The sequence below is a fragment of the Centroberyx affinis genome, unplaced genomic scaffold, assembly GCF_046629955.1.
Source record: "Centroberyx affinis isolate AG114_WGS23_722 - 3 ecotype Tasmania unplaced genomic scaffold, CSIRO-AGI_Caff_v1 ptg002885l_1, whole genome shotgun sequence".
Classification (NCBI taxonomy): domain Eukaryota; kingdom Metazoa; phylum Chordata; class Actinopteri; order Beryciformes; family Berycidae; genus Centroberyx; species Centroberyx affinis.
The window spans coordinates 93,977-113,503 of NW_027281014.1; the positions used below are offsets into that span (position 1 = coordinate 93,977).

General features: G+C 42.9%; 1 protein-coding gene across 1 annotated transcript; it reads left to right on the forward strand.

The window, feature by feature from the left end:
- Positions 1 to 15: 15 nt before the first annotated feature.
- Positions 16 to 18,566, forward strand: LOC139658384 (zinc finger protein DPF3-like). The gene is made up of 10 exons (XM_071536509.1): positions 16 to 51; positions 5,943 to 6,103; positions 6,511 to 6,618; positions 9,113 to 9,240; positions 10,594 to 10,689; positions 11,559 to 11,622; positions 13,526 to 13,666; positions 14,391 to 14,504; positions 15,171 to 16,007; positions 16,460 to 18,566. The coding sequence occupies exons 1-9, from the start codon at positions 20 to 22 to the stop codon at positions 15,329 to 15,331; spliced, it is 1,005 nt and encodes a 334-aa protein (XP_071392610.1). The 5' UTR covers positions 16 to 19; the 3' UTR covers positions 15,332 to 16,007; positions 16,460 to 18,566.
- The last annotated feature ends 961 nt before the right edge of the window (positions 18,567 to 19,527 follow it).

A 19,527-nucleotide genomic window follows, 5' to 3' on the forward strand; every position in this document is an offset into this window, starting at 1 on the left:
TGCGTTACATTGTAGCAAAATGGCGGCTGTCATTCAGAATCCACTAAAAGCGTAAGTAATTTGGCACATTAAAGAATTTTTGAACAATTACTTTGTTGCCAACTCGTAGATTAAAGCGTGCTGTTCGTGCACGTTAATACGAGTCGTGTGCATATGGAAGATTAAGCTGTCCGAATGCATTTTGTGTATTTCTTGCATGGCAAAGTAGCCTCGTATAGTTCTTTTATTTCACAAGATTTTACATTTAGTCTCAAACATGTGCTTCAGGCAACGTGACATTTTGAATGCACTGAAAGAGCTTTTCCTCCGTACGATGTTGTATTCAACAGAACAGAGTGTCGTCTTTCTTAGGCTATAAATTTATTTGAAAAGTGTCGACAACGTGCCTTGCGCTGTACCGAATTATCAAAAGGCAATTTCCTTCGTGCTTGGCCAGGCATATCTACGGAATAACATTTGGCATTCCGAAAGTCGTTTTGTAGTTGGTGTGAATTGTCGAGATGTCAACTTTGGCTCCTCCGAGCGCAGACGTGGTCAGGACCCGGTAAAAGCAAGGGAGGAGGCATTTTGTATTTGCATGCCTGCTCCCGAAATCGAAAAAGTGACAGCAAATTGAGCTCCGTGTTGAAAATAGACTGTCACTCTGTGCTCAGATAGCCTGTGCGATTATCATTTTCATCCTCCTCCTTCAAAGCAATGCTCCACCTTTTTTTTCTATTTCTCCTTTGTTCTTCTGTATTGTTTCACCAATTCCATGGGTACATAACGTTATATCAAGTTCGAATAGAGATAATTAGCCTGCTGTGTTTCTTGTCATTTTTATTTAAAATTATAATTATTTAGCATGTCTTGAAACGAGGTTCAGCTGGACATGACAGTAGTATACAGCCTATATTACTGGGTTATCATCATAATGGGTGTTTGGGACTGTGCACTGTAGGCTTGAGGTAAGCAGACAAGCAGGCACTCCACTGTGCCTTTAAGTGGAGGAGTGCTGGAGATTAGCTTGGTCCAGGATCCTGGGCCCATCTGTCAAGAGATGCTCCAACAGAGAGGAAGTGTTGGGCACAAGCAGCAGATCCATCTGCTCCTCCACAGAGGTACCTTGGCACCTCCATGGACTGTAGTACAAGGAGTGGACCACACAACACCTTACACATCACCCACACTGTTGCCATTGTTAGTATGACATTGTTACTACACACAGGAAATGATGCAGCGTAAGGATTTTGGGCATTAGCTCAGCGCTGGCTATTTGATTGCCAGCTACAAAAAAAATGCAAACAGTGAACATTTAAATTCTGTCTGGTGAGGAGAATTTTGCACTGGTCCAGTTTGGGGAACACTAGCCACGGACTAGCAGAGTAGTAAACATTCAAATAGTTATCAGGGCGTGTGGGTTAGTAAAATTACATGAAATTATGAAGGACAGGAGGGTAGACTAGTAGTTATAGAGACAGGCCCATAATGGTGGACTCATGTTCAACAGCTGCAGAAGCCATGTGTCCTTGAGCAAGATATTAAACACTCATTGTATGTTGCTTGGGATAAGACTGTTGGCTAATTGCATTATTTTTTTAATCTTTATTTATACAGGGGAAGCTGACTGAGCGCGCATGCTCTTTTCCAGCAACACCCTGATTCACATTCACACAGTTCCACTTATTCCCTCTTGGGAACTGCGCAGTACAGCTACAGTCTTCTGCTATTGATGACTGAGCAGCTCCACTGGAGCAGTTGATGTTAAAATGTTAAGTGTAAATATTCAATAAATAAGTAATAATTCCTTGTAGCTCTTTCCATCCTCTCATCACGTGCTTGTGTTTTTAATTGGAGCAGGATTATGTTGTAAAGTGTATTTCATTATTATCTTGTTGGTCTATTTCCCTTTCTTCTGTCCCAGCAAGATTTTATGTGTGTGTGTTGCTGTCAAGTTGCTGTTTCATCTCTGAGACGTTTTAGCATTCTGATGTGGAATGTCTCCTTGCTATAAGCTGTGCTTAATGAAGTGTTTCAATCTGCTATAATTAGCCTCTGTCTCGGGTTTCTGACTTCATTTCACACGTTTGTCAGATTATAATTAGTCACACTTGACACTAATTGGATGTTGCTCCTGTGGACCAGTTTGACCTTTTTTGTATTAAGATGATTCACTTTAGGGAAATGAATTGCTGGTTTGACTTTGTTGTAGAGATGTGGTGGATGAAGTGGCAGTATGTAAGCCTGTATGCGCCTGTGTGAGGTCTGTCTCTTGTATAAGCATGGGAGGACAATAAGCTCTAGAAGCTGCTGATAAAATGGAGTCTGGAATATTTAATTAATAAAGTACCTCATAAAGCCCCTCATTAAAATCGCAGCCGCAGCTGGAGTTTTGTATCGGTTGTATCACATCTTCAGCCTCAGCTCTCTTAACATCGAATCAGCCAGATCCTTAAGGCCTTTGCATTTGTCAGCTACCTTGTCATTGCTGTTGAGTAGACTTTGAGTGAGTCACGCCTGCTGTTTATTGACGCTGCAGTGTGGAGGTGTATGGTCTGGTTTTCCTCCTGCCCTCACCCAGGCTGTGTCGTTCTGATTGGTGTAATCAGGAGGTTGTTGTCAGGATGCAGTTTATCTGTAGGCCCTCCACCACCTCCTCCTCCTCCTCCTCCTCCTCCTCTTCCTCCTCCTCCCTTGTTATGTGGCAGCTCTAGCTTCCTGTGAAGAGGCAGTGCACCTGCAAATGTAAAAGACTTTCTTAACAGAGCAGAAGAGGATGAAGTTGTGTTCAGCAGACCAGATGTATTCGTCTGTATTCTTGTTTCTTTTTTATTTAACTCAAACCTCTTGAGCATGAATCTTTGTAGTATTCTCTTGCCATTCTGGGAGTAGACGAGGACACAGTGGATTTGTGTCATTCCTCCAGATCACTTTGCTTCTGTACCCTCCTGGAAACGATGGTTTGTCGTCAAATATGCAAAATGTGTGTTGACACATGCTCACATTACGGACGTGACCATGTGACACAGCAAACCGTTGACAGGAACACACTGATAGTGGAGGCCCCACTGGCCACAAGATTTGCTTTTGTTCCTCCCCCTCATACACACACTCCCCCACTCTTCTTAACTGTAAGATCGTGAGTATGTGTAGCACATGCCTCTGAGGTACCTTTTTAGCTCTGAGATGCACACTAAATCAGAGTGTTTCGAGTTCACTCTGCTTTCACACTGTTGTCTCACCTTTAGGCAGAGCTAGACTCCAACCACTTCAGAGTCTGACAAACCTCCCAGAGTTAACTCACAATGGAAAAACAGAAACGTGCGCCCCAGACCAGACAAGGGGAAAAAGTCATGAGTGCTGAGATGGGTGTGGGTGGTGTGGGTGGTGTGCGTGTGCGAGCGGCGTGACTCTCCCTCCCCGCCTGTGTTGTCGGACATGTGGGGCTCGTCACTCATTACAAGTGTCAGAAAGATCTCTCACCTAGGCCACTGCACCTGCTGCTCGGGGCGGCGGGGCTCTGATGGAGAGCATGCCGTTGCACTGACAGCCAGCACCCGACAGAAGAGACTTTCACCGCTTGTTTGTTCTCTCTCCCCCTCAGCACTTGTTTCGCCGAGACAGATCAGCCTCCTCTCTTGGTCTGTTTGACTTGAGTAATCTCAGGAGTGCTGCTTTCTTGCTGCTCCACAGTGCGTAACCTTTGAGCATGCACTCGTAGCTGAGCCCACTTCAGGGACCATTTAGGGATGGTTTGTTTTTAGTAAGCTGATATGTCACACTGTATCCCATCAGAGCTGTATGTTGATATAAAGGAATGGCTCTAAAATACATACAGTAGGTTAGTGTAGGGTATTGGCAGTGGGAAATGCTACACTCGGTGTACATACAGTATAGATGTACCTCGAGGAACACAATTTATAAAATGTAGTCCACAGCAGTGTATTACTATTATTATATTGTATGCTTTAAATATGGACTCCTTGAACGGGCTACTGTTGAAGGTGTCAAACCTCTGAAGTTGTGTGTTAAGCTATGTGGTCAATCTGTTTTGAGTATAACTCTGTGTGATTCTTCTTGTAAAAATTCCTGTGTTTTAAAAGGCTAGTGTCTGAGCACACCTCAGGAAAGGCTGTTGCTCAGCATTGTATGCACAGAGCAACACTGTATGATATCTTTACAAGGCAGAGAGTATTGACATGATTATTAACCGCAAGGAAGCCACTAACTCAGTTAGATTGTAACATGAGGAAGAAACGCACAGCCCACTACTTATTGGTCATTATGTGATGGTTTGTCTTTAACTCCTCTCTCCCTGTCCTCTCCCTCGCTCTCTTTCTCACTCTCTTGCCTTTTTGCACCTCCCTGTTGTTTGTTGTCTTTTTCCTTGTTTTTATTTCACTTATGCGATTTCCCTCTTTTCTCTCCCTCTCTTTCTCACACCTTTCCATGTTGTGTACCTGAGAGTGTTTACTCTTCTCAGTCACACTGACGCGAAGCCTCTCGTTCCCAGAAGCCTCAAACACTGTGGCTTTGTCTCAGCCACAGAGCAGCGGTCTTTGTGCGGGACAACATTCCTAACACGGCTGTTTATCTGCTGGACGTTGTCTCACCGAGGAGCAGGGTAAAGACAGAGAGGGGGAGAGTCGGATTGGAATGACGTGGAGAAGAAGAGAGAAAAGTCAGGCTCCCACCTCCCAGGTCTAGTTGCAGGCTCGATCTGCAGTTGGCAGCTCATTAGTTTCATTTCAAAATGGCCGCCTGCTAATGTTCTAATTGATAACATGTGGAGGAACTTGATTATATGGATGTGGAGTTGCCATGTTCAGGCTGGAAGAACCACCAGCCATTATTGCAGTTGGCCCTGTGATGTGATGTGACTAGGTGGTCATGGCCAACTGTAGACTGTAGACATCCCGACTTGCCATCATTTCAGAGATCCAACATTTACCCCCATCTTTGATACAGTCAAATTAGAACCTGCCCTTGCGCTAGGCACTCTGCTGAGATTAATTAAGTAGGCTAATTACCATACCAGGCGTGTGGCAGCGATTGAGGGCTTGAATGTGAAATATCCTCCCCCATTTCACTCTGAATATTAACGTTGAAACCCTGAGGGATTGCCAAAATCTCACTGGCGCTGACAAAAGTGGAACTAAGTGCGACGGCCTTGGCTGCTTGCTGGTCGATTTGGGGGAAAGATTTTCTTTCATGAATATATCCTGGCCATCTGTTAATCACCATTTAAGTCTATGAGGAAGCCCTAAAATGAAACCTTACGTTCCACATTGCGATAATGAAACTCAGTCATCTCCCTCATTGATTCAACAGCGCCACCATAGCTCACACCCTGTCTAGAGTCAGATCACAGTGGGAGCCCGCAGAGGTTGTAACATGTTGAAGGAGGAGTGAGAGCAGCACAGTCATTGCGGTGTAGTAACTACGTTGCGTCCCTTTTCCCTTCTACAAAATCTCCCCAATGGCAAGCCAAAAAGCAGAGAGAGAAGCTCTGTTGTCAGTTGGATATCTTGATCGAACTGGTCTGATTAGCATGAATATGGGCAGACGTTAACCAGCATAATTTGTGTGGCGGACAGTTGCTAAGGGACGGTCCTTAATCTTGCATCCTTGATTATATTCTCAGCAGGGTGAGAAGGTTGAAATGTACTTCCACAGAGTTGTATGAAATGCTCTTGGCTGAAAGAAGCCACTGGTGCTTCCTTTATTTACTTATTGTATTGTATTATTGTATACTTATTGTATTGGAAATGATGCAAGCTAACAGCGTTGATCTGCATATCTGAGATTCTGCATGTATGGTCACATTTATGGTTGGCCACACGTCTCTTGATCAGTTCTCCACACCAGCTGCCACATCGGTGGCTACTGGCAAGCCTGTATGCGTTTGTGTCGACCACATCATTCAGTGTCACTGACCTCTGCTGTGACTGCTGCCCCCGCAGGTTGGGCGACCAGTTCTACAAGGAGGCCATTGAGCAGTGCCGCAGCTACAATGCCCGCCTGTGTGCCGAGCGCAGCGTGCGTCTGCCATTCCTGGACTCACAGACCGGTGTGGCCCAGAACAACTGCTACATCTGGATGGAACGCCACCACCGCAGCCCCGGTGGGCACACACAGGCACACACACACACACACACACATACATACATGCATACAAATTGTGGTGGATTGTGAAGATTATTATTTGGTCCATTAAGCTTCTGAAACATGGTATCGCCACTTGGATGTGTCTAAAGCTTGTGACTGTTTTGAGTGGCCTTATCAAATGTAATAACAAACAACAAAAAAGCAATTCAAACTGTAATCACTGTGGACACAATTTGACCAGAAATGTAAAGAATCTTTCCATGTCTAGTAATATTTACTACTATTTATTTTTTAATACTTGCGACCAAACTGTAATAAGGTGTTCACACAGAGTGGACAACAGATCCTGTAGCTTTTTGATGGTATAAAATACTGTGGTTCAAAAGGTGAACGTTTCTTGATAGTACATCTGTCTTTGTGCAGGGGTTGCAGCCGGGCAGATGTACACGTACCCCGCCCGCTGCTGGAGAAAGAAGAGGCGACTGCACACTGCCACAGACCCCCGGCTGGGCCTCTACGGTCTCCAGCTAGGTAAGAGCCCGCAACGCCTCTCCTCCACAAGTCACCTGCCCCTCACCTACTGCTCCTCTGTTTCTCCTGCTCAGCCGTCTCCTTCCCCGTCTCCCGCCCACCACCTCCGTCAGCTCATGTGATTACTGGTGATGATCTGGAATAATCTCGCTAAAAGCATATCACTCTGTCTCAGCGCGCCGAGCAGAACAGGCTGCCAGTCATTTTTCACAGGATGAAATGTGGTTGTGTTCACCCCGAATGGTAAACTTGTTTTGTGAGAAGTAGAACATGTAATTAGATTTACCACTGCTGGGAGCAGCGAGACAGAGCTCGGCCACTGCAGACAGTATTTAATAAATGTTATGGAATGGAGTTTGGCCTTCTCTGGCTGCCACTTGAAATAGCTCACTTCTCACTCAACACTTTTACCTCCTCCTTTATATTCTCCCTCTATCTCCTACTCTCTCTCTACCACCTCCCTCGCTGATTGGTTTTGTCTCTTTCTTTCTGGTGGCCCTTTCATCTCTACATCTTTCCCCTTATTCTGACATGCTAGCTGTGTGTGTTTTGTGGCCAGTGTTCCTCAGCTCAAGTAACTGGTCCATTCTGTGCCCGAGGCCCGCAGACCCACTGGGATGTTACACTATACTAAAGAATGAACTTGACTAAAGAAAGAATCCCTGTATTCTTTGACAAAAACATTATGTTACATTTTTCACTGTCTAGTAGTTTCTTAAAAAGGCTGTGTGAAATTCAGTATGCAGTTGATAGAAAACTCCATTATCAGTTTCATGCCTTTGCTCAAATTTGCATCGACTTTCTGTTGTGCATGTTGAAAGAATGAATGTTTGGGAAGTGGAGAAAGTAAGCGAGAGGGAGAGAGCCAGCAAGGGAGTGAGAGAGGGAAAGTGAGATGGAGAGATAGCATGTGAACCAAGCCTTTGTTTCCCAAACACATCCCATTGTAGCCTATTGTTTTCCACTGAGCTCTCACTCACTGTGCTGCCTACTGCCTAAGACCCCCCCTCCCCTCCCCTGCCACCCCACAGCCCCTACCCTTCTCCAACAACAGTGGATTGTATGCCCTGAATGTGAATGCCCAGCAGAGGGAAAACATTAACTGATTTAACCTGGCGTCTCTTATATGGACCACGTTGTGTAGCTGGCCAGAGGTGGCCAGCATAGGGCAGCAGCCAGAGAGTCCTGCTCGCCGGCTGGCTGGCTGTCTAGCTGCCTAGGCAGGCTGTCTAACTGATGGTGTGCTAGAGACTGGGGCTGCATGCAGAATCAGCTCCCTGCTGCAGGCTGCTGCCGGCTCTATTTTTAGCCCCCCAGCTCCCATGGGTTGGGAGGGAAGGGGGGTGGGAGGGTGGGGGGTGGGGGGGGCTGTCTCGTCGCGGAGAGTTGAAAGTCAACGTGTGCAGACACAATGGTGAGGGGCTGCCGCCGCGTGGTGGAGAGGCCCTTTTTAGCGAAGCGCGTTGCATCTGCTCCTCACGCCTACCTCCTATATCTCCCTCTCACCTATGCAGACCTCTGTTGCTTAAGCAGCATGTTCATGTTCAATATTCTGAAAAAGTCTTTTTAGTGGGCGCAGTGGGAAGATGAACGCCTATGAAGGACTGATAGAAAGCTGGAGTTGAGGGGCTTTGAAGTGTGTCCTCTTTTCAAAAATCCACCAAAGCAACTGGATGAACATGAAGCTCTCTGCGGAGAAGAGAGTGTGTAAATAAGGTGTGCGGATCTGACTGACTGTCAGAGCTTTTGTTTGTTCTCCTTTGTCTGCTCAACCTGCTTTCCTCCTACACTGTTTGTTTAGATCTTCAGCTCAACGTAGGAGGAGATATGTATGGTGCATCCACATTAAAGTGACAAGCCACTAAACTGCATCCTACCCCATAGATGCCTAAGTCAAAAGCCTTAATTAGCCTTAATTATTGAGAATTAAACACTAGGAACAGTACAGTCCCTTTTAGCATGTTTTAGATAGTCTCCGTAAAGATGGTTGTGTGTAGGATTGTGTTAATATAGTGCAGTGAAAATAGTTATGGTTATAGTGATGACATGTTTTAATGCAGGAAGAAAAAAAGGCGACAGCTGTTATTACAAACAAATGCTCCAGTGATTTGCCACATTCTTTTTTACGTCCAGTGTGAGTGGTCTTGGGCTCCATTCCTATAAAATGGGAAGAATTAATGGAAGGAAATAATGGAAATATGCTAATAGAAAGCTACGCACAGGGTCTATAGATTGTAGCACTGATGGTTCTTCACAATTTATTCACTGTTTCACATACTGCATTTCACGATGCATTAGCAATATACCCGTCTTATTGCTTGACTCAACATATACACCCTCTTAGTCAGAGGTGAAGGAAACTTTAGCTATATATGACTTGTGAAACCGATGGTCAAGTCTTTGCATGCCTCCTCAGTATGAGTCCTGCCTGCCGTGACTTCTCCTCGGAGGTTACTTTGATGATTCATCGCGTGTTGCCTTTGTCTTTGTGCAGACGGCGGCCTCATGTCCAAGGACACCCTGCCCACCCAGAGCACCACGCTGGAGGCTCTGCTACGAGGAGAGGGTCTGGACAAGAGGAATAACTCCAAGAACGACGAGGAGAGCCTGCTGGAGATCCAGGTGAGTTCTGACCAGGGATTCACTGTAATGGGGTGGCAGGTTCTCTTGGTAGTTTGAAACTCCCACTGTGCGCCCATCAGCAGCCAGGAGTTCTGTCGAAGTGTCCTTGAGCAACACACTGAACCCCTACCTGTTTACTCGCTGTACGTCACCCAGGATAAGAGCGTCAGCCAAACATTTAAAATGTAAATGTTCAGCGATAGCACTCAAACCATTGAAGGCCCTGGCATTGAAAGTGGAGTGGTGCACTCCAATTGGTTGCCAAGGCAACTTGCCAAGTTTTTCCAGCTGACCTACAGGGCTCGTTAGCCGACTGCTGTCTCGCTGAGAAGCGTTTTGGAGTAGGCTTCTTCAACTGTGACTGCCCATTTACTGATAATTATATATGTTAATGATATTTAATAATCAAGTGTGTTATTGAAATAATTATAATAATAATAGTAATGTAATAAAATATTAAATAGTTTTTCATATTATTTTAAATTAATTATTTGGTGAGTTATGGATTGGCCAATATTTGTATTGTCATTTTAAATTGTAATTGATTTAAAAACTAATCCTGTTTATTCAAAAAGCTACAGTCCTAACAACAACACTTAGTTCACTGCTGGTAGAGCTAAAAAGAGTAAAGCAAAGGAAGCAAGGTATTCTGAATTCTGAATTGATGCTCATGGTTTTCGCGCATCACCTGTCTTTTCAATCCAAACAGTTGTCCTATTTTACTGGTTACAGTACCTAAAATGATTAATCCCTGCAATCCTGTGGAAAATGAGAGGCAATCATATCTCTTAACATCACACATCCCAATAAACGTCCATGTGAAGGCCTGAAATACAGGAAGAGAAGACTTGGCACGCACCACTGTGCCTAATGGACATCTAAAAAAAGTACATTCAGTTCAAAAGTTATGAAGTTGCCTTGTCAAAGATTGTTTAATACTGTATCCAACATCACATATCCTGCTAAAAAACAAGAACAATAATTCAGGAAACACAGGATGATGAGACTTGGAGGACCATGGCTCATCCGTCCGGTCAAGACAAAGAATTTATTTTTTTTTATTTGAGAAATAAAGGGATGGTATTGATAGTTTAAATAAACCAAACAAACAAATTCTATAAAGATATTATTTCCTGCTCTTCCGCTGCTTTTGCTGTGGACTAAAAAAAATAATGACTCAAGCATCAAATGGGCAAAGTTTTATGGGGACAGAAAGTCTATCTATCATACCCAGATTGCATGGAGAATTAAATAATTGATTTTCCTATGCATTCTGCCAAGCATTTTTTCAGCAAGCTGGGGGTTTACCCAAAGCAGAGTGCTGAACTGGTCTCTCCTCTCTTTCTGCCATAGAGGGTTCTTGAGGCAGATGCAGCAGAGGATGCCTTCAATGATGATGATGACTATGAGGTGGACACTCCCAAGAGGAGGCACCGGGGCAAAGGAAGAGTAAGTGATCTGAAGGACACCACTTCTAATGTACTTAAGACTACTCCGAGTCACACAGTTGCCAGGTCTCCACTAGAGGTTCAAGGGGAATTGATGGGGCTTTTATTTTCATGCCAAGCAGTTTCCTTCTTAAAAAAAAACAAAAACATTATTTGTCAGCTGTGCCAGAGTTCAATATGAAAATAGTGCTTTCAATCCCATGTTATGAACGTTTTAAGCTGTCTTTGGTCCTTACAAGCCTCACTCAGTCCTGGTATGGAAAAGCGCCCACCTTCATACATTCATTACCCCGTTATAATGTAATTAACAAGACATCTGGTCTATGACTAAGGATTCTTGTGCCTAAGCTCCCCCACTGTGACTTGTATCTGTGTAGATGCCTTTGTAGTGATATTGTCACACACACACACACACACACACACACAAAACAGTGTGTTGTTATCATTGTTATAGTTGTTAATAACAATCTGTCTCATCATCTTGACAGGTGAATGTATTTGCTTATCTTTTTAATATGCTACTCGCTTAAGTAAAATGAGCTTCATTTTTATTTTATTTTTTTTATTTAAATATATTCTTTTCCAAATTCCTTTCCAAAATATCTTCTATTTATTGATTTTTTTTTTTTTGCCATGAACCTGAATAGAATCAGCAATAGCTTGAATGTAATGCCACCATAAATGTCGTAGAGGTTGTCAGTTTGGAATTTTTGGATTTATGCAAATCACACTAAACTCAGTGTGATTTGCATAGGGTGTGGTTAAGGCATGGCTTTCTAATATACATGCACCTGTATTGATCATGCTGTACATTGGAAGGTGCCTAGCTTGGTCTTCACAGTGATTGGTTAACTGGACGTCTTTCTCCAGGGTCGGGGTTCAGGCCGCAGGAGGACGGACATGGACGACCTCGACAAGCCATACGTCTGTGAGAGTAAGTACAGATCAGCTCTACAACATGAGGTGTGTTGTGTGTTGTGGCGTCATATCCTTTCATCTGGTTAGTTTGCAATGCTGACTTCACAATATAATACACATTTTTTAAATTATCTAGTGAGTCTCCGTTAAGTATTTTGTTTTTTTTCTTAGTTTTTTTGTACACCATTGTAAATAGAAAAACCCCTCATCTTAAAATTCTTTTGAAATGTTAAAATTTAACTTAGATGTCAGACTGAAAAATCTACTTTGAATTTTGAACATGCATTGACAAAATATCACAATATATATTGTGTACGTTTATACATTATGTAATGTATAAAATATATTGTGGAAAAACATACCACAGCCCCTGATCATTGTCATTCAGTGGGATGATATACATTTCAGAGAGTTGAATGTTTTTGGTTTCAAAAGCCTATTTCATGTACAGCTGTACATTTTTGTATATCCAGTACATGGTACACTATATTGGATATGTAAGTTCTGGATATCTAAGTTTCTTAATGCATCTCAGGCCTTATTTAGGCCTTTTTTATTGAAATGTTCTTTGACTTCTATTATAAATAATTTCAAAATTAGTCAAATTCCATTTATTTGATTATGAAGGAGGTTTTCTTGTCGATGTACTGAAAATTAGACAAAACAAGTATAACATCGATCAAGATCATTGTTTTCATGAGCTTCAACTTGACTTGTATTTTGTTGTGATTACAACATTTCTTGCACAAGAACCTTTCATAAAGCAGGTCCAGGTCTGTCTGGTCCACTTCATATCTTTGAGCTTTCTATCTGTGGAATGGAATACACACAGATCAAGATGTTATCCCAAAAATACTGTCACGGTTACTGCGGTGAATAAGGTGACCGAGGACCATGACTGAGATAGTACAGCAAGATGGGTCATAAAGTATTCTTTAAGCATTGAGTTTAGTTGAGATGAAACCACAGATGAGTGTCACTGATGTCTCAAGTATTCCCGTAGACATGAAAGTTGCATGTGGAAAACCTAGGCGGGGGGTATTGGATTTTACTCTTGTTGTGGTGACTCTTCTTCAGCGACACATACTCATGCTATTCTCCCTTTCCTTTTCTTTTTGCTTTGTGTTTTCTCTGTTTCAGACAGATACAAACAAAAGCATAACTCAAAATCTTCGACCTCAGGTATCTGGACTTGTTGACTCTTTTTGTCGGTAGTTCTTTAGGATATTTGGAGTGGTTTGATAGATTGTTGAGTGGTAGTGTGATGAATGATCTAGCCCCTACACTGTCTTGCTTTTCCCAAGCTGAAAAGTGCCCTTGGTGCTATGACTTTATTCATACATTCCTCTTCTCCAGCCCCTGCAAGGCATAGCCTGCCAAAAATGGGCTGTGCTGTCTCCTGTATTTGTACTTTATTTGACTGACTAACTTAATCAGCTCCTTAAGTTTTCATTCCTTTCCTCTTGGAGTCAGAGGTAGATAAGCTACCTCCATTGGATGCTATCAGTCATATTTATATAACCCCACTTGTTGAGTTTATCATGCCGTACTTTGCTGTTTTCTACAAATAACACTGCACTCGTGCAGACAACTATAGACATGCTGCATTATAACTTAGGGGCATTAACAGCTTTCACACAGGTGAACATCCTGATGAAAACTTGATTTTTGGTGGCGGGTGTTTGACCTCTTGCTGTGTGAAGTTCTCTTTACAATCAAGGGATACTGAGGTTTACAAGCCTCTATCCTGCAGGTGGTCAGAGAAGCAAACAACAAGCAAACAAACAAAAGATGCATGTAGAAATGGACTGTCCCTGATCTGTCTCGCAGAAATGATTTGTGGATAATAAGTACAACCGGTCATAGGAATGGTATGCCTGAACATCTAGCCTCTGTGTTTTGTGCTCTGTGTGTTGCAGTCTGTGGGAAGCGCTACAGGAACCGTACGGGGTTAAGCTACCACTACACCCATTCCCACCTGGCAGAGGAGGACAGAGCCGGGGAGAGAGGCTCTGTGTCATCCAGATCGCCCTCTGCACAACGATCCGACAGACACAAACGTAAGAGTCTGACTGCTGTCGTACCATGTGGTGCATCACGGGGCTCCGCTTCCTCAAACAAACCATCACTTACCGTCACATATTTACGTACGCCTAAAGAGTTGCGTAAACATATGCAGTACTTGTACTCTGTTGCCTGTATACAGCAGGCAGCTGGTTTGAGCTGGAAGCTGGGCTGAAACTAATTACCTTAAGTAGCTGTAGTAGTAACAGTGCACCGGCTTTAGGAACCTTGAACCTGGCTCCACCTGTACTTGCATCATCTGAGGGATCCCAACACATTTGTTCGGCTGTTATTATCTTATCATCCACTCGATTCAGGCTTTTGACAGCAGACACTTGGTACATAATTGCTGTGTAGCATATGGCAGATAAACTGTTTTTTTTACACCTGAATCATACTTAATGCCTTGAATGCATTGCTTGCAAGTGGAAGCTCATTCATTTGAAATGAGAGAATCCGTTTCCACTGTATCATTCCGTTGCAGGTGCATTGCGTTGTGATGAAGGTGCTGCATGCATTGCATTGTGTTTCTACTTCATCATGTTGATATTTTTTTTGCAGTTCTGTTTTTTGCTAGCTCTACATTAAAAATTTTTGTGATGAAAAAACTTTCTCACTGAATCAAATACACAGTTTGCAGCAACTCAAATGCATTAAGGATAAAGTGTGATGTGTTAGAGGTTAAATCTTTGTCTTTTTGTCCCTGGCGTTCCCTTGTAGGTCCGAAGGGTCCAGGTGGGACTGGCATTCCCAATAACTACTGTAATAAATGCCAGGGCTCCAACAAGAAAACGGGTAAATCTGGGTCTCCCTGCTCAGCCTGCCAATGCACAAGTGAGTGTACAAACAGTGAAATAGTTAGGAGCAAGATACTAGTGATGCTAGAACTAATTTTAACTCTGTTGGCTTATGTGTTATGCTGGGGACACACTATATGACTATTAGCCCAATTACAGCCACATTTTATCCATCACAACAGATTTTTCAAGCTCAGACCACATTTGCACTAGTTTTGTGTGGTTGCAATAGATGTTTGGTACAGATTTTCGGTACCTCACAATTATTTCATACATACATGTTTCATTTTTACACATTGAATCTTGATGTGTGAGTGTGTAGTCTCTAGTGTGAGCTGGACAATGAGCCGATGAGAGTTAGACACAAGAGAAGGGGGGGGAAAAAAGTGTGGAAAGCAATGCTCCACCTCCATGTTTGTTTTGTTTCCATGTTGTAGTAGTGTGAGAGCTTATGTTTTCACGAGATAGGGGGGTTGTGTGGCATTACAACTTTGTTACTGTGTAATCCCCGCCTTTACCTTGTTCTCAAGTGTGTGATCCCCAAATCCACCTTGTCAAGTGTGTGTGTGCCTCTACGATGGCAAGACGAAACAAATCTGCAAAAAGCCAGTCATTGTAGTCTTGTAGTGTGTCCCTAGCCTTAGATTTGTTTGTTATGTTGTTCTAGCTTCTCACTCTCTTCCTCCCCTGTCCTGCATGCCAGCCAACTGTGTAGAAGAGAAGGAAGAAGGGACTTTCACCGGGGCGGAGGAGTTGTTTGGCACCACCTCGGAGAGCGACACTTCCACCTTTCACGGCTTTGAGGACGACGAGCTGGAAGAGCCCGCCGCGAACAGCAACGGAATATCCAACCGACACAGATAGAGAAAACCTTCTAGATTTAAAGAGACATTTTTTTAATATGGATTAACCTCTGGCAAAAATCTGCTGCTTCTTTTCGATGTTTTTTGTTTGTTTGCAGAAAGCACAAAGTGATGATTTCAGGACAGAAATGCAAGTGTTATTTTATCTACTGAACATTGTTGAATAATTTATGAACACTTTTTTTTATATATATTAACTTTAAAGGCAATGAGCGACTGTCAGTGTTTCTTGACAAGCGACTTGTTCTCCATGCAAAACAGGAGAAAGTTTTTGGAGAGTAGTTTTTTTTCCCCCCACTGGAGCAGAAGGAGCAAATATGAACTATGAACAAAAACAAAACAAAAAACACTGGAATACAAATAATTCTAATTCTCAGTTCTGGATGATTTGCGAGAGAAAATGGAAATTCTAACAATTTAACTTAAATTGAAAGGCATGAATGATGAGTTTGGAAGATGATTGAATGTCATTACAGACCCATACTTCAGCTACTGGATGTTTCTGAATCAGTAGTCATTGTGACTATGAAGGCCTCCTCTTCTGCTCTAGCTCTGGATTATACTTGTATGAAAATGAAGGAACCAATGAAAGGACTGCCACAGGCCACTGAAAACTTGTTTGGAGATGAAGAAGCCTATATAGTCCTTATAGACATGGGACACTGGTTAGATGAAAGGTAAGCATCAGCAGTTCTCTTCTCATTTAGCATTTTAACAATATCTGTTGTTGATGGATCAACAAACCAATCAGACTGCCAGTGTACTATGAGTTGTAATGTGTTAGTAACTATTGTTGTCACAGCTAAGTACATTGCTGGTATCTTTTTCTGAGTGTTGATGTGTGCCAATGTACGGTTAGGACTAAATGCATCATTGTTGCACAGTAATCAGACAATCAAACAGATACAACTCTGCTTTGGCTTTGCAAATTAAAATATTCCCAGCTCCTCTCTCTTCAAGGCACATGGCTCCAATTGATAAATGCCAGAATAACAAAATACTCTTACGGTTTTTTATTTGAGAAACAGACTTTTTGTTTTTAGGAGCAAACCATATCCTATTTTATTTCAGCGACCCTCAACAAACTGAACTGCCTGTGAGTCTAACCCATATTGTCTGTGTTATGTAGGAGCACCCAGCAACATGGCATGTGGCCCCAAGGGTGGGGGTGGCCAGTGAAGAGCAGGGGTTTAACCCTTAAAACTGATGAGCCTTCAAGCCCCTCCTGAACTGTGCCCAAAATAACTGACTGAAATGGTTGGATAGCCATCCACCACCTCAATAGGCCCAGTGGCTTAATTGAAGCAACCGCTCCCTTGAGAATATGTATCGATCACTTCTGAACATTTGAAATGTGAGTAGATCCAGCTTCATTTCATCCTTCCTGCACTGTGCTGGAGCTCCACTGAACTGTGGGAACACTAACGGCCAGGCCTTTGGACTGTTTGTGCCCAAGGGACGTGTTTGGGCCCTGCGGCCCGGCCTGCCCACTCCTGCTCTGTGACTGTGTGTCTGCTGTGTGATCTAATGTGACACTAAGACGTCATTATCCTCATCACTGTGCCAGCCTGCCGCCCTGCACTGGAAACCAGCTCTGACAGCCATGACCCTCCAACCTGATTGGACCAGTGACCCCTGACCCCAGCCATAGAGACGGTGCTCAACTCCACCACTAATACAAGCAGACCTCTGGACTACTGTATTAATACTCTCACATGGACTCTAAGGTTTTCTCTTTCACCCTCTCTCTCCCTCTCTCTTTTGCTCTCTATTTCCCTGGCCTTGCTGATCTCATTATGACTTGAATGGGTCACAATAATTTTAGCTAATTTTTGCATCTTTTCTCTGTTGTATGATATTTCTATGTTTTTGAACCGTTGAAAGACTGGGTTTGATATTTGTATGATTCTGACTCCTTGGGTTTGTTCAGACTGTATTGATACCTCTGTCCTGATCAGGTGCACAATAGCCACAACTACTCAGGCATCTTTAATTTACTCTGCTGTTGATTGTTCAGCCATTCAGCCCTGATTCATGTGATTGTATTCAATTGGCAAAGAGAGACAATAACGCCTCACAAGGATCCCATTATAATCGACTCCCAAGAGGGAATTGGGATGCTGCAGTTTCATTGTCACAGTAACCAACGTCTCATGCTGTCGGACAACATTGCAATAACAAGCTTCTACTCTGTCTGCTCTCTACTGATTTATCTGGCTTTACGCTTTCCATTCAGAACCTCTTCACTTGCTTTTTGAAATTGTCATTTCAGTCTCAGATTGTGACTGAATAGAGAGAATCATCTCAGAAGCATTTGAAAACTATATTGTTGCTAGCGGGACATCATTTTGCTCAGAGCCTCACAGTTGGCGAGAAATGAAATCTATAAATCCAAGTTATCTGTGACATTTCAATTGAGTGCTTTAAAAGGCCTAATTGCTTTATGACATTTAGAAGGTGCTTGAAGTACTGTATCAAAAAGCCTTTTAGGTCCTTGTAAGTTGCACATACTGTGTAAGAGGTCTGTGTCCTTCCATGTGATTATCCAGTATAGCTGCAATGTAATAATAGTTGCTCCGTTTTTGAAGACAGCCGCTAATCCTGTGGGGACGAGGAGAGAGCTGTGCTTACATCATTATATGTGTCGGTGATGACTCTCATAAGTGCTTGTGCATTCATACCATCTTTCTACAACACTCAGTTCCCTCAGGGACCCTCCCCGCAACAATTTATTTCCTCTCGACAAAGAATGGATTTGAGACTAGTCAATGATCTTGTCTTCTCTGTATCCATTATGTGGTGTTTCCACAGTAATATGGGTCATCCATGTCTTTATCTTCCAAAGTCATGTCAATAAGTGAAAGCATGTGTCATGAATCATAGTCTTCTAAACGTTTCCTTATATGAACAGGTCTAGTCTGGTGCAGTTCTGAACAAAAAAAAAAAGCTCCTAATGCAAAGTCAGTGATGTCTGCTTAGAAATAAGTGTCACCAATCATGTAATAGCCTGTATACCTCGTCAAAGACACAGCAATAGGCCCTGGTACTCTCTGTCAAGCCTATCAGGGGTAGAGAGGGAGAATCGGGGTGGGAACGGAGCCAAGAGGAGATGAAATGGACATGACTGGGTGTTTGTTTCATCTTCAGCTGTAAATACAAGTCCAAATGGAGAGAATGAAGTCTTTGTTTGTTAAACTATTTTTATTGTTCTGAAAAAAATAAAGAATGAATCTTTGCCCTGGTAATGCTCAATATTTATTTGTATTCTGTGAGAAAGGTCATGAATAACTTGCCGTTTGCTAAAGACCATGGGTCAGCTGGGAAAGACAGCTGATAGGCGGTAGTATCCAAAACTGGCACATGACAAGCAACTGTCAGAATAGCAGTGGAGATGAAGAAGATCCAGTACAGGGACCTCGCATTGATCAGTGCCTCTTGAGAAATCACTGAAGTCAGGCAGTTGAAGTCCAGCAGCCGGTCGCAAAACCAAAGTTCGCAGTCATATCAGTTTCTCTGCCACTGAGGAGACAGGAATGTATTATTAGTGACATGCAGGGTCTGGAGAGCAGGGAGGTCAGCCAGCTGGGGAAGGAGACACTCAGCAGACAGAGAGAGACCCAGACTGAAATGATCTTGGGCCAGTGAAAAAAGGAAATGGGAATCTGAAGAGACAGATTTGAAAGTAGCTCTAGATAGGGTAAAAGCATCAGATGGCAATAAACGTGAAAAGTAGAAAGGCTTGGGGTTTCCAAGAAAGAGGGAAGGCAGTTTTAGAACCAAAGTGAAGGTGAAAGGATGAAGACAGATGGACTTAGAAGAACAGGTTTCACATGGATCCTTTTAAAGTTGTCAAAGCATTTCACCATGGAGAGGAGTGGTAGAGTGGTAGTATGAAAGTGTTTAAACCGCAATAAAATCACTAGAAAGGACACATATAGGTGTTGTAACAAGGAAACCCATAAGGAACGAAGCAACGACCTTAGAAAAAGACAATTAGTAGTGGAGTAAATACACTGCAAGGAGGAAATGGCATGCTAAAGCAAGGATGGATGCCAAATTTAGCTTATGATTGTGTAGCTATGGTATAAGAATGGGGTAGTCATTTATTGCCCATCACTCCTGGTTTAATACTCGTCACACAGTTATATCTATTTGCTGATACAATTTGGTTTCTGAAATGTTGCACAGGCTGTTTCA